Here is a 15,037-nt window from a genome sequence, read left to right as displayed (position 1 = left end):
CTACCCACACCTTCCGGCTTCAGTTGGTCACGAGCACGGCGTCAGTGAGGCGGTCCAGTCCTATCAAGGCAAAAGTCAGGAAGGATACATCTTGATCAGTCACAGTCACTGCCTTGGAACATGAAGCCTCAAAGCCAGCATAGTCACATAGGCCAGCAGGCACGACCGCACGAGGTCAGGATGACAACGCTTTTCAGACGCTTGGAGACATCTCAACAACAGAAGAATTTCAAGCCAGTACGTGCATAGTACATTTCTTGAACTATATGTTAGTAAAAATTTATGAAGATAGAATTATGTTAGTAAAAATTATTTTCTTGTGGCGATAACCTGCCGCTTATCGGCTATGGGGTACTTTTATTTCGTGCCTTGCTCAACGGGAGCCATCTTAACAATAGGGCTTTCCAGCCAGTACGTGCTACAGAGCAAAAAGTGCACTGTTATACAGAGCATATTCTAGTTCTCTACTCATGTACTACTTCATTTTAAATTATAGATTATTTTAATTTTTCTAAATTTATAGTATTTATTATGTATCTAAATATAAGTATGTATCTAGGTGCATAGCCAAAACTATTTACTTAGAAAATCTAAAATAACCTATAAATTAGAAGGGGGAGCAAGTCATAACTTATAGGGTTTAAAATGACATAAGTAGATTTGATCCTAAAATTAGTAATTTTTATTATTTTAACTAGCAGAAATGCTCGTGTGTTGCTACGAGTCCTTACTTACTCTCACATTATTATTCGCTTGTTCCTAATATGTTATCTTCACCTCACAATATGTTAGTGCGTTGTCCTTAGTAGTTCTCTCTTTGCAAGTACAATAGTAGAAGATATTTGTATGTGGTTTGATGCCATCTGTTTATTATGGGAACACACATATGGAAATAAAAAAAATTCACTGCTTAACCTCCGCTCTATCCATTCATTCGATTTCCCTTATAGTCATCGTCATCCAGCTAGTCACTGCCTCTTCGTCCATTGGCACCACCTGCATCTTGCCCTATCCTCGCCTTTGCCCAGGCGCTGTGCATTTTACCGTCCTCACTGTCGCCCAGGCAAGCCGACATCCTCCCCGTGCCTAGCCTCATTCCCGTTTCGAGCGCTAGGCCACAACGCCTCTGGCCGCCATGAGTAGGAGGGTGTCCTCCTCTTCTTCTCATTTCCATCCACCTCCCTTTTATAATCCACTCTAAATCATTCCAATCAAGTGCAAAATTGAGCCTCCAATTGCTAGATGCCCCCCTCCCCCTCCCTAGTGCCATGCCTTGATGGTACATGACTCTACTTGGTTGACTGCAAGGAGGCACTTGGCACAAATAAAAATAAGAAAACATGTCTGGAGTTATGAAAACAGTAATAAAAAATAATTGTAAACATGAAATAATAATTGAGCACACCACTTAGCCAATTGCGGCGAGGGGACCGAGGTAAAATCATTGTCCTATTTTTATGGCATGAAAAAGAGCGTGCTTCAAAATTCTTGTGATCATGTCGAAGCTCACAACTATCAATTATCAAATAAAACTTGAGTGCATCTAGAAAATACATCTAAAACATCAAAACATGAGTAACGTGCATTTGATTTGTAGTCAGTAGTGAGAAATCATATACCACACATTCTATACAGCAATTATCCAATTCCAATATAATGAATCCAATCTACCGACCTTTTTCCTTTTCCCCTATTGTAGTTCGCCTAATCAGCTTGCCCTCAGCAGTGATCTCTTCTGGCTCCCAAGCCCCTCCACGATCCTGTTGAAGTGAAGTTAGTATCCCTTCTCTAATCCTTCTCCGGCTCTGGCCTTTCTCGTTCTTGATCCTTAGAACCTGAAACTGTGAGGATATATACTACTCTGCAGGCTGCAGCAATGCTCTACACCGCGGAGACAATAATGCAAGGTTGAGGGCCGATGATAATGAAGAGGATCTATTCCTGTAGAGCCAAATAGAATTTCATGTCGCAGTGATCGATTATCTGTTGGGTATATGCTTGGTTCCGACACCACCAACCCCTTGTTCCTCAAGCCATGCTCAGTTTCCCTCACCGCATGTTAGCTAGAGCTCACGAATCTAGGGAGGTTCTAATAACTCTGTTCAGATGCTGTCTAGTGAGGGCATTATTGGGTGAGCGTTGGTCGCTACCTGCTAGCAGTGACTGAAGCAGCAGCAGTAGACATCTTCTTCCTCCCGGATGGTCGTATCTCCTCTTTCTTCTTCCTCCTGAGCAGAGCACCAGCTGCAGTAGCACAGCAGGGTCAAGCCGTGCGCCCGTGCCTAGCCACCCCGCCGCCGCGGGCTCACATGCGCAGCTCCATGTTGATTCTACGAAAGTTTAGGAAACTTTTTGTAAAATACGACGACGGTTGAACTATTCCAAGGACTATGGGTTGATTACGAAAAAGTTGAAGGACTTTAAACAAAACAATCACGACGGTCGAAAAAAAACAACCGCACTTTAATATTAGGTATAGATATAGATTTATTAGGATGTACCACAGCGGAACTTCAATTATGACTACCTCCAAGGCTCCAACCAATCTAATTTCACCATTGTACCATATACCATCCTGTTCCGGGCACACTGGTAACAACTTGTTTTTAATAAACATAGCACAAGTATATTAACAGAACCGTTTATCAAAACATTCCTATTATTTTCAAACATTATATTGCCCTAAAAACAATCCTATTATTTTCAAACATCGACAATCAATTAGAACAATTTGTGACCAATGTTTAAAGGGATTTTGAGTAAAATAGCTGGGAAATAGGATAACGCCAAACCGTTACTTTGTTTCGTTTCACATGCTCTCTAGGATCCAAGGCGAGACAAAAATACTCCCGTCCCCCTCCGTCTCCGCCGTCGCCACCACCGCCGGGGAAAATCGAGTGCCCCCAAACCACGTCGCCATTATAAAAGCCCGTCCCTCTCCCTCCTCCTCACAATCCGCGCTCTCGGCTCCCTCCCTCCCTCTCTTCTCGCGCATTACCATTAAGCGTGGGGTTAACCGAGAGGCGGGAGAGAGAGATGAAGAACTCGGTGTCGGAACGGAGCTTCCTCATCGAGAGCGACGACGAGGACGCCGCTGCCGCCGTGGAGGACGGGAAGCGCCGCGGCCATGGCGGCGAGGAATCGGGCGACGACGACGTCTCCGGGTCGGACTCGTCGTCGCCGTGCGACAGCCCGCGGGTGGTTGCCGCGAGGTGCAGCCAGCCGAGTTCCTACACCCAGCAATGGCCGCAGAGCTACAGGTAACCGCTCCCCTTGCCGCCCTGTGGCGGCGGCACACGCTCGCTCGCTGCAGGATGCAGCAGCCGCGTCGGCCATACTTTTCCCCTTTTTGGCACTTTTTAGAATTATTGTCACTTTTTTGCTTTTCAATGTTTCTAGAGGGGTGCCGCGTGGCACTGCATATAGTACTAAATATTTGCCTGTTGCTACCCGTACAAGCATAATGCTCACAGAATGTGACTTTGAGAAATTACTACTCACATCCGATCCTCACTCAGCGCACAGTTTCATTGCACAGTTACAAGACTGAAATTAGGTACCTGTCCGGTTGAATGTTGTGGGGATGAAACTCCTCTCATGTATGATGGAATTTCTCCTTCTCTCTCCTCGTAAATATCTTACCAAGTCAGCAAAATTGGTGATGTGGCATGGAAATTAATGCTCATCAAACTCTCCGTGAAACTCCCACTGAGATTGGCCTAAGTAGTAAGTCCGTTAGGAAATCAATGTGGCATTCAATATTGTACTTCAATATTTATCAATAATATCTAACATAAAAATTATTCCAAAGAAAAGAGAGTTGCACATTACCAAAGTATGTTTTATAATGAATCTAGCAACATCAATCTTATGTTATCAATATACATAGTTTTTTTAGTTATTGATGGTTAAAGCTAAAAAAGAATAACTTAGGATGAAGCTAAATAAACATATATTTAGCAGTAGCAATAAAAATGACATGCGGGAACCACACCCATTCAAAATATTCTAGTAATTTTTAACAGCAATGCTCATAAAGGGTCAGAGATCTGAGAAAAAAAGGTATGAATATGAGCAGAGTTCATCTTTTCAAAATTATGTAAATAGAAACTGTTTGTGAATCTTTTTTTTCCTTGAACAACACAGGAGAGCTGCGTGTCATTTCATTATCATTAAGGTAGAAAAAAGAACAAGGGGTCTAGCCAAGGCCAGACCCAGTACAAAAACGCACACCACACGCACACGCATACACACGCAAGCCTCAAGCCTACAGGTGCACTACAGAAAACGGTCACAAAACGACCTAGCAGCACAGCCTAATTGGCTATGGAAAGCGACCTGGCAAGGAAGTCCTGAAGCTTAGAAGCTCTAGCCATGCTCCACAAAACGCACTCATCAGCCACTTTCCGGAGCAACTCTGTAATGCTTGGTCTTGTATGTTCAAACACACAAGAGTTCCTATGCTTCATCAGCCACTGTTTGTGAATCTTAAGACAGTGCCAGTACACAAAAGGACCCAACAAGTAAACAATATACCAACTCGATGCTGAGTGGTTTAAATATTACAATCATTGATCTCACTTGTTTGATTATTACTTTCAAGGTGTAAATTTGAAAGAGAAAAATATAATCCCCATACATAATGAAAAAAATCAAAATACTCTGGGTACTTTTTTGTCTGTACTAGTGGCTTGTCCTCTAGCACCGTTTCTCTCTCTTTGCAAGTGGCCAAAGTTCGAGAGTACCATCAAATGCATGTTTGTGGAATGTCTGGGATTGCTAAGGCGTGCGAAAATGACTGTGATGAGGAAAAATGTTGTTCTTTCTTGGTGAGAATGTATGGACATGTGGCTTTTCAGTACTCAAAGGGGCATATTTCTCCTTGAAATAATGAATACTTGCTTCAGTTGGAAAATATTATGGCCCATTAGTTTCTCTAAGGGTGGAGTTGTGCAGATGGATGTGTGGATGAGGTCCCACCGTTGACATGTGGAACCCCTGTTGGTCATGTGCCATTAGTATGTACAATCGGCTGGTTTCCAGATGTCGCTCTCTATGTTTGTGATCCCAGTTGCACTGGTTTGCCATTGCGGCAAAATCAGTTGATCTCATCTTTTTATCCAAATATTCTGCATCAAATTTCAAATGAGACATAAATCAATTGGAAAGATCTATAGATCAATCGGATTATTACTTCTTGTTTAATAACCAGATTTACAGCATTTCATATCCAGTTTATTGACATCACAAGTTTTGATGCTGAAGTTGATCTCAGCTGATGCATTGGGACAAAATGTGCAACTTCACATCTTCCATATCCTGGCACAAATTCCATATTCATTTCTGCTTTAGTTTAACCCTTATTATGCGTTCAGTAGCAAAAGTAGTGACAATACTTTCTTCTTGGACGAGCAGGCAATCTATTGACATGTACAGCAGCGTGCACTCGCCCAACCTGAGCTTCCTGGGGACACCATCACTGAGTCGTCTGTCCAACTCCTTCCTGACAAACTCATTTCGAGGGAAGCCACCGGAGATCATCTCCAGCCTAATCAAGCCTCTCCTGCCAACAAGCACCGCTCCTACCAGTGATGAACACCAGCAGCAGCAGCAAGAGGACGTGCGGAAGAGCTCCCATGACCTCCCACCGTCAAGGAAGGCATCGTCTCTGCAAAGGATCCCTGAGGATCACAGGCCTATTGTTGGGGGCCATGAGGTGGGGCCCTATCGGCAGTGCTCCTATATTCAAGGGGTCATGAATGGTATGCACTCTCACAAAGTTTGTTGGATTCAATTTTTTATTTATCAACATCATATGGCTGTTAAGATTAAAAATGAAACTACATTGGTGGGAACAAACAACTGCCTTCACGATGGGGAGGCCATTATTTAATTTCTAAGGAAAGAAGAAGAAGAAAAGGATATATTGGATTTAGGTAACTGTAGCACTTATTTCTTGATGCTAACTGCAGGTTGGATTTGTAATAATAATAGGATGGTGACCTATTGTGATGATATGTACTTAAACATGATGTCGTGTCACCATCACAAAAAAGTAGGAAACACAATAAGGAAACTTAGAGAACTTATCAGGTCCAAATTTTCAATCAGAAAAAGCATGGAGTCTAGTAATTCAACCTTTTCTTTTGCAAGGAAAACTTTTTTACTTGTCTAACCATTTTAGCTACCAAATGGAGTTTATCAAACCTTGCGAATGTGCAAAGTAAAAGTCCAAGGTAAAAAGATCATAAGATCGTGTAAAGCCATCCAAACTTTACTAGATTTAACTTGGGTTGGACCCTGAATAGTCATTTTAATTTGGTACGGCTCATATCTTAAGAGGATTCAACCACTATTTTAGGATGCTCCCTTCAGGTATGTAATGGTCACACTATGACAGAAATGGAAATGTTGCTGTTGTGGTGCTGCTATTCCATGAGAACAGACTGCTGAGGATGGGATCAGAATTATTAGTTTCCAGTTCACCATTTTTTACACATTCTATTCACGATATTATATCATAGTTTATTAACCTGGGCGCATTCTGCATGAACTTACACAAAGGTCAGTTATGATGCACTAATTTTACTCAAGAAGCACCATAAACTTGGTACACTGTCAATTAGTTCATCCGCCAAATGTTTTTGAGGAAATACTACTTTTCAATTAACTAGATTTAGCAAAGCAGAGTAGTCAGTTATGTTTCTTTGGTACATCTACCCTCCGTTGGCATGCCAAACCACAGGTCCATCAATTGTTTTTTTTCTTCTTCTTGGTCTATATACAAAATAGATAATTAGATATCACATGGTTTGTCAGTCAGTACAGTCATGTGACAGGAACATGTGTCATGGACAACTGGCTATATTGTACTCAGGCATATGGATTTAAATATGTCTTTGTCAAATTGAAAGAGAAACATTGTCCTAATCAAATCACAGTATGTGGCTTATACTCAGAAATATGTTTGCCTTCAGTATCTGCTCATGTGGATGAGATCTGTATTATGAGGCATCAAAGATCCAATTTTTAAGTATCCACTTTCCCCTTAACAGCAACATGTGAAGTTCTTGTTGTGGAAATATTTGAAACTGACCTCAATTAGTTTCTTCTGCATATTCTAGGGGTAAAATTCAGTAGAATTAGTAGTTTAGTTCTGCAGCTTCAGTTCGTTTGTTACATCTCAATTATCAGATAAATCTGTTGGTGTAGTAAAGAATGGCAAACTTTCTCCTCTCTGTAAGCAAACTACATAATAGTGTTCTCAATCTTAACATCACCATTTTGATTTATGAAAGACAAAGGCCTCAGTTACTTTTTTGTCGTATGCAGGAGTGAATGTCTTATGTGGTGTGGGGATCCTGTCAACACCTTATGCTGTCAAGCAAGGTGGTTGGCTTGGACTAGTGATACTGGCTGTGTTGGGTGCACTAGCGTGGTACACAGGCATACTTCTGCGGCGTTGCCTGGACAGCAAGGAAGGCCTTGAGACCTACCCAGACATCGGACATGCTGCCTTTGGCACTGCTGGCCGCATCATCATCTCGGTAAGTATTTTATTTTCCACACTAGTGATGCCCATTAATTCAGTTTTGTATTATTTACATTATACAGTGCAATGGAGGGCGGTCTTGTGCTAACTATTCTGCTTTTATGTCTTTGCAATATGCAGATAATCCTGTATATGGAACTATATGTAAGTACTTCGGATCCACCTTTTGGTTTGGTTCCACTCTTGACACGTAGAACTCTTTTTGTTGTACAACAAAAACACGTCTGATGTATTAGTGTTTTTTCTGCTATATGGTGTATGGAATAAAAGAAATCTATTCTAACCACAAAAAAGAATCTGATCATGATGGTGATATGTCCAACATGTGCATAAACTGCCTGATCTTTCAATTAGCACTGTTGAATCTTTTTTCTCTCTAAACTACAGCAGTCCATTAAAACAAATTGCCTTTTAGTTGTTATGAACATCTAACTATACGCTAATTGATCCTAATCCTTTGTTGCAGGCATGTTGCATTGAGTATTTGATACTAGAGAGTGACAACTTGTCAAAGTTGTTCCCCAACGCACACCTGACCATAGGTAGCTTGACTTTGGATTCGCATGTGCTATTTGCCATCCTGACTGCTCTTATCGTCATGCCTACCACTTGGCTTCGCGATCTCAGCTGCCTCAGCTTCGTTTCAGGTACCCACTCGTTTGTTGCCTCCATTGTTTATCTCACCAAATAAATTTACCTGTTTATTAGTTAGCTGTACCAAGGCAATCTTACTGAGGGATCAGAATGCGCTTTCTCAAATAAATATCATCTTGCAATTTGTGCTTCTAGCTGGCGGAGTCATTGCATCTATTGTTATCGTCTCCTGCCTGTTCTGGGTTGGACTTGTTGATCACGTTGGTCCAGTCAAGAGTGAAGGGACGGCACTGAACCTTCCTGGAATCCCCATCGCCATTGGGCTGTACGGGTACTGCTACTCTGGCCATGGAGTGTTCCCTAACATCTACTCTTCTCTGAAGAAACGCAACCAGTTTCCTGCTGTTCTTTTCACCTGGTAAAACAAATTAACAATCACGCACAAGCTGTAAGTTGTCTTCGGTTATTTATGATCTAATGCTTTGGTTTATGTTCCTTGTCAGCATTGCTCTGTCTACTGTTCTGTTCGCTGGTGCTGCGATCATGGGATACATTATGTTTGGTGAATCTACAGAGTCCCAATTCACTCTGAACTTACCCCCAAACCTTGTGGCTTCCAAGATTGCCGTCTGGACAACGGTAATTGTTCATTTCAGAAGACTAGATTTGAAAAGGCAGAATTTGGCTTCTAGCAGTTCACATACTGCATTTGATAGAGCATAATCAAGCCCAGTCACATTATGAGTACTAAAATGCTGTTATGCGGCAAATTATATCCTTCTGATAATGTGTGCCTTTTGTTTTCATGCAGGTGACAAATCCAATAACTAAATATCCTTGGCCTATTATTTCAGCTGCCCATACACCTTCGTTTACCGTACTTTACAATTAATGTTATGTCATATCTTGCTATAATTCTCTTCCCAAAGCAATGTGGTATCAACTTCAAACATCCAATCCACTTCTGATGAACAAATTTAGCTTAACTTTTACCCTATGTTGGTCAATAGTTTTGACATGGATCAGATGTTCTGTCCTTAACTAATACCCACATATGCACTAACCATGACTCCTCTCGCCCTGAGTTTGGAGGAATTGCTACCTCCAAATCAGCAGACATACCCAAACATTGTAATGCTTAGATCAGCGCTGGTGGTATCTTCCCTTATTGTCGCTCTATCTGTTCCATTTTTTGGTAAGTTTGTGTTAGTTTATCCATTATCGGTGTTTCTTCGCATTTTCTAAGTACGCACATTACATTAAGACATGGGTATAGCATAAGATTTGCCTATGGGCCTTCAAACAAATTTCCTCTTTTCATTCTGTTTCTGACTCTCTGCTTTAATGGTTGTTGAGCCTTTTCAGGACTCGTCATGTCCCTGGTGGGATCTTTCCTCACCATGTTTGTGGTAAGTTCACCTTCAAAATCTTTGGAGCCTTTGCTTGTATATCATTGTTCCTAATTTGTATTTTTGTTCTAGGCCTATATTCTACCATGTGCCTGCTTTTTGGCGATCCTTAGGAATAAAGTGAGCTGGTATCAGGTAACTGATGTTTTTACTTCAGCATGTTTTGCTTGAACCATCTATTTACTTTTTTTTTTGAAAGCCATACAGTGGGGGAGACCCCAACCATCTATTTACTTCAAAGCACAAGAGTATTATAACTTCATTTAGTGAAACGTGCTTCTGTGCAGGTAGTACTATGTGTGTTCATCATTGCTGTCGGACTCTGCTGTGCTGGTGTTGGGACATACTCATCTCTTTCTAAGATAATACAACAGTACCATTGAATGTTGCGCTAGAATTATACGGTGTCCATGTATTTTAAGAGAGATTTCAGTATTTGGGTCTCAATTCGCATGCCTTTCATTATTTGATATCGAATTCGCAAACCTTCCAAAATTTAACACCGAGACATGCGAATTCTTTATTTTAGGTTCCTTCTCATTTTCCTTCTTTTCCTTCCCTATTATCTTTTCCTGCCCATGTGAATGGGCAGTTTTGCCCGTGCCGTTCCTTTTCTTCCTCGTCTCCTACCCCCGTCTGCTCGTCCGAAGAGCAGGACCAGCTGCCGCTCCCACTCATGTCCATGGCGATGCGGCAACGGTGGTTGCGCCGCCGGTTGCGCAGGCAAAGCCAACCGAGTTCGATCATGCCTGTTGGCTCTTCGAGATAAGGGTACATATGGCTATGGCAACCGCTCTGGCCCAAGGACGGCCTCAGCGCCGGCGATGGTGCCACGGGCTTCGGGTTCGAGAGCTGCTTTTAGCTCTACCTGCCGCCGGCCCACTGACTAGGAAGACCAGCGTCTCACAGCTCACAGGCCATTCTCAGTTCTTATAGGTGAAAAAAAATCAACAATTCCTCTCTGAAATCACAAATTTCCCTCACGGACTCACGAGAATTCCTCTGCTCTGATTTTTTTTATGGTAATTTTTCCTCTGCTCCGTTGTAGACTGCTCATAGCAATCCATCTGGTGGCTGTGGGCGCTCTCCTGGCCGCTGGACAGCCTCCCAAGCTCTGTCTCGTCCACCGAGCCATGGACCTGGACATCCTCGCAGAGCGCTTCGAGCTCCCCCCAGGCCCCCACCGCGGACCACCCCAAGGGCCGCTCTGACCTCCCCGGTTGAGAAGCTCCCCTTCGTTACCTCTACGACGACGGCGGCATGCTACTGACCTTTAAGGTCATGCTGAGACCACCAGCTTCGCGCGCACCTGGGAACCAGCCCCGTGAGCTGCCGCCCGGGAGATGACGGGTAGGAGACGTGGAAGAAAAGGACAAGGTAGGGGCAAAACTGTCCGTTCACATGGGCAGGAACATATAAAGGGTAGGAAAAGAAGGAAAATGAGGAGAAACACCTAAAATGAAGAATTCGCATGTCTTAGTGTCAAATTTTGGAAGGTTTGCGAATTGGGTGTCACATAATGAAAGGTGTGTGAATTGAGACCCAAATGCTAAAATCTCTCGTAATTTTAAATACTAATTTTCTGTGGATTCAATGCAAATTGTTGTTCCCATGAAACAAGATGGAGAAAATGGGCAAAAATAGGCAGGTTGTACTACCGAAGGAGTATTTTGTTTTGAGGTCTGGTCGGTGACTTGATCTTGTATCATTTTTGCTAGAATCCTGAGGTCTATATTTTTTTTCAATTGTAATATTTTATATCGTCCTTGTTAGCAATGGAGAGTAGTATCTTCAAATGCAATTTGCTGATTCTATTTGGGACTGGATTTTTGTATATACACATTTGGCTATCTATACATTTCTGGGGGACCATGGGGTACTTTTTCTACTGGGTGGGATGCAATATCAGTGTACGACCGTAAGTATGTAGATGCAGTTTTTCGTCTTACCGTAGTAGAGCTGGCGGATCCCTTTACCCCATGGATCCCCTCCCCCCTCCAAATTTTAGCCATAGTTGGAGAGGAGGAAGAAGAATAAGGGAAAGAGAGGAGTGAGGAAGAAAAAGAAGAAGAGAAGCACCCTCTAGTTTTTAGCTTTAGATATGCCTCGGTATCATTATATTAAAGAAGAAAAGATATTGTTATTCACATTGTATTAAAGAAGAAAAGATATTGTTATTCACGTGCAATTCCAAGGAGCTAATAGAGCCCGAGTGGCCTCAGAGGTTGTGGTGCTGACCAATAGAAGGCGGGGGCATCAACTTGTGGTGGAACCGTGCCAGCGAACGTGCAGAAAAATCAAATTTACGATCGTTTGTAAGAAGCCCTCCTCACGATTTCCGACCGTCCTTTTTTAGCCTTTTTCTTTACCGCGTCATTCCCTTTTTTGGAAATCCAGCACATCGATCTTCACTGCTGGATAATGCACAGTGCATCCAGTTTCAGTTCCCACTTTACATCCCCACCAGACATCAGCCCACCCATTTCGCGTTGTGCACGATGCATTTGCTCAGTAGAACAAAATTTAGGAAAAAACATTTGGAATTTTTTTTGAAAAACTGGAGGAAAGAAAGTCAAACAAAAATTTGAAACACAAAATTTGCAACCAAAATTTTAAGAAAAAAACAAAACAAAACTTTATGGATCAAAATTTTAAAAAAAATTAGAGAAAATAAGAAACAAAAGTTGTGAATGCAAACTTTTGAAGCAAACATTTTAAAATAAAAGTTATACAAAAAAATTTGGATCATTGAGGAACAAAGTTTTTGAAAAAGAATCCGAAAAAAATATCACAAAAAAGTTATACAAAAATTTGGAAACAAAAATGGACAAAAACTTTTAAAAAAATGCTTGCTCTCACCACCGCTCCCTATCATCGTGGCCCTACCTGCCACTCGTCGGAGCTCGTTGTCGGGCCGTCGCTCCACCGTGGCCACGCTGGCGCTCCTATGTGGGGACTGTTGAGCTTCGGCTCGGCCCGCCCGTTGAAGCTCGTCGCCGGGTAGCTGCTCCTACCGACACAAGGAGCTCGCCCCGAATGTCGTCACTTCTGAAGGACGGCACCGGTGGGCGACATGCTGGCGTTGGGACACCATACATGTCGGGCTAATCATCTGTGGCGGAACCGCCCTAATTAACTTAGCTAAAGCACAATTAAGTCACCTAACACGCGATGATGTGCTTTAATCAAGTTAACTCGGCAGTCCGTCGGATTTCATCCGATAAACCACTCCACAGGACCGAGAAAGCATAGTTCACACGAAGGTGAGTGGTTCCAGAGAATACAATAGATCGTCCAATTTAAACAAGTGCATTAATTTATTACATCATCAGGTTCGAAATTCAAACATAGTTTGCAGAGTTCTTAAGCAGCGGAAATAAACGAACGGAAGCTAGCGCCGATGTCGGACGTCACGACGAGGCCAATCATGACATCACTGGTCTCTGTCCTTGCCGTTCGAGGAGGGATCCCACTCGACCGTCCACCCAGGAGGGAGCTGGGGAGGTCAAGTGCCACTAGAAGCAAACTTGGGGGCGTCAACATCATCTGAAAAGAATATGCCACAACAAGGCTGAGCGACTACGCTCAACAAGACTTAACCGACGGGTGGTTCTAATCCACCAACTTCTATACATGCAAGGTTTTTTGGCTGAGAGGTTTGTTTTTGCCAAAAGCAACTACAGTAGGTCCTTACTTTCCATATTTTAGCCACAGGTTCTAAATTCATTTACCAATCTAAGTTAGCAGCTATACTAAATAAGCATAGTTTTCCAAGCAATTAGTACAGATAACCATATTAGATCATCATCATCTTTCATTCTTACTTAGTGTAGCATAGCGATCAACTATTCCCAAACTGTGAGAGGCAGACGAATCGATTCAAATTTCTTAACCATGCATAGTGAACGTAATCTCACGACATCCGCGCACCACGAAGGGTCGCTTCCTTTGTCGGCCGTCCCCATCAATTTCCAGACCTGTGTCGGGCCCACTTCCCTTGGTACAAGGCTCCACAGATCCAGCCTCTGCCATTCTATGACCGCACTTGTTACCACATGCGGCCGCAAGGGAACTTCATTCCAGAGACAGTGGATCGAACCGCTCATGTCCTGGGTCAATCAGGTACTAGGCTTCCCCATCCCATACTAGGTATGAGATTAGTACTTTCAAACACTTGATCACGAACACCATCACTTTTTTACCTTAGTCTGATTTCATGTAGGCAGACGGGGCAATCCACCGACCACCAAATTAGTTCATAGAGCCCTGCCCCGTCCATCGTCCTTATAGTTGTTGCAAAAAGAAAGCAAGCAACTCCTATAACTCGCGAGTGACAGGAAATCACTCGACTTTTACCGAGTCTTGTTTAAGCATTGCAACTACTCGGCCTATCATACTAGTGTTCAGATCAAAGGGAAACTAAGTCATGCACCTACAGTTTCAATCAACTCCTGGAACGTAAATGCACAAACAAGCAGTCACTTGTATTGCAAGCATTTAAAGATAGGAAAATCATGCTCCGAGGCTTGCCTTCAAGCGGCGCGGTAGCAAACTGGTCCTCGGCGTGCACGGGCTCGACTCCTGCAGGCGGCTGCTCAGCTACGACTTCGTCTTCCGGCGCTGGGTGAAGTTCGTAGGTTCCGTCTACGAGGTTCAGCTCTACACGAAATGCAATGCAAGGGTAAGACACTTAGAGGTGATTTCAACAGTATTTGCAAGGATTTAAACCCAAAATTGTAGCAAAACTATAGGAAAAGATGCGAAACCCACTTTATTGGATTCTACTCAGAACAAGGATTCCAACCAAAGTGATTTCACATTTTTTTATTTTTCCTCGATTTAAGATGTAATTTCCAGGTTTCCATCGATTTCATTCAAGTTAAAAGAGTCAGATCGGGTAAAACTTACGATCTGACCCTTAGACTTAAGAAATAACTGTACCGGGATCCTCAGATTTAACACAGAGAAGTCCTCGGAATTTTACACAGATACCCTCGATCAAAAGAAAAAGACACAACGGAGCCCTCGGGCGAGGCGGACAGCCCTTGGACGAGGCGGACAGTACTCCGACAAGGCGGACAAGGTCCGATCGCTTTCGTGGACGATTCAGGGTCGGGAAGAGCTGGAAAGGGGTCGGCAGCTCACCTCCGGTCCTACGGTTGAGGTCTTGGGGTCGGGAAGAAACAAGCCGGGGTGGAACGACGAACAGCAGCGGCTCGGGTCGGCATCACGGAAACTGGCGGCAGCGATCTGACGAGACAGGGGATTCAGAGGCTCCTTGAGCAGGTCGGCAAGGCGCGGGGTCGAGTGGAAGGCAGACAGCTCAGGCAGCGGCGCGGGGAGCGGAAACGGAGTAGGTAGTGCGACAATGGTGGTGGTAGCGAAGGGAACTCCGGTAAGACGGTTCGGTACCTTTTTATAGATGCGCGGAAGTGTTCGAAGGAAGGAAGCGACGCGTATGGGTCTGCTAGCCATGCGCCCT

General features: G+C 43.3%; 1 protein-coding gene across 3 annotated transcripts; it reads left to right on the top strand.

The window, feature by feature from the left end:
* Window positions 1-2,859: 2,859 nt before the first annotated feature.
* On the top strand, window positions 2,860-11,263 carry LOC101775741 (amino acid transporter AVT1B). Of its 3 annotated transcripts, XR_002678612.1 has the most exons (13): window positions 2,860-3,260; window positions 5,416-5,762; window positions 7,333-7,547; window positions 7,673-7,696; window positions 8,019-8,199; window positions 8,342-8,564; window positions 8,650-8,785; window positions 8,958-8,977; window positions 9,199-9,341; window positions 9,503-9,555; window positions 9,628-9,690; window positions 9,843-10,491; window positions 10,604-11,263. XR_002678612.1 is itself a non-coding variant. In XM_012847922.3 (12 exons), the coding sequence occupies exons 1-12, from the start codon at window positions 3,037-3,039 to the stop codon at window positions 9,936-9,938; spliced, it is 1,725 nt and encodes a 574-aa protein (XP_012703376.1). In that variant the 5' UTR covers window positions 2,860-3,036; the 3' UTR covers window positions 9,939-11,263. The 3 variants fall into 3 exon arrangements, 2 of the variants coding, with proteins under 2 accessions (XP_012703376.1, XP_004975175.1); XM_012847922.3 differs by having other exon boundaries at window positions 9,843-11,263; XM_004975118.4 differs by having other exon boundaries at window positions 2,861-3,260; window positions 9,512-9,555; window positions 9,843-11,263.
* The last annotated feature ends 3,774 nt before the right edge of the window (window positions 11,264-15,037 follow it).

Source organism: Setaria italica, chromosome VII (genome assembly GCF_000263155.2).
Source record: "Setaria italica strain Yugu1 chromosome VII, Setaria_italica_v2.0, whole genome shotgun sequence".
NCBI classification, from domain to species: Eukaryota; Viridiplantae; Streptophyta; class Magnoliopsida; order Poales; family Poaceae; genus Setaria; species Setaria italica.
The sequence above is the reverse complement of the archived record's forward strand: the minus strand, read 5'-3'. Positions and strand labels throughout refer to the sequence as shown.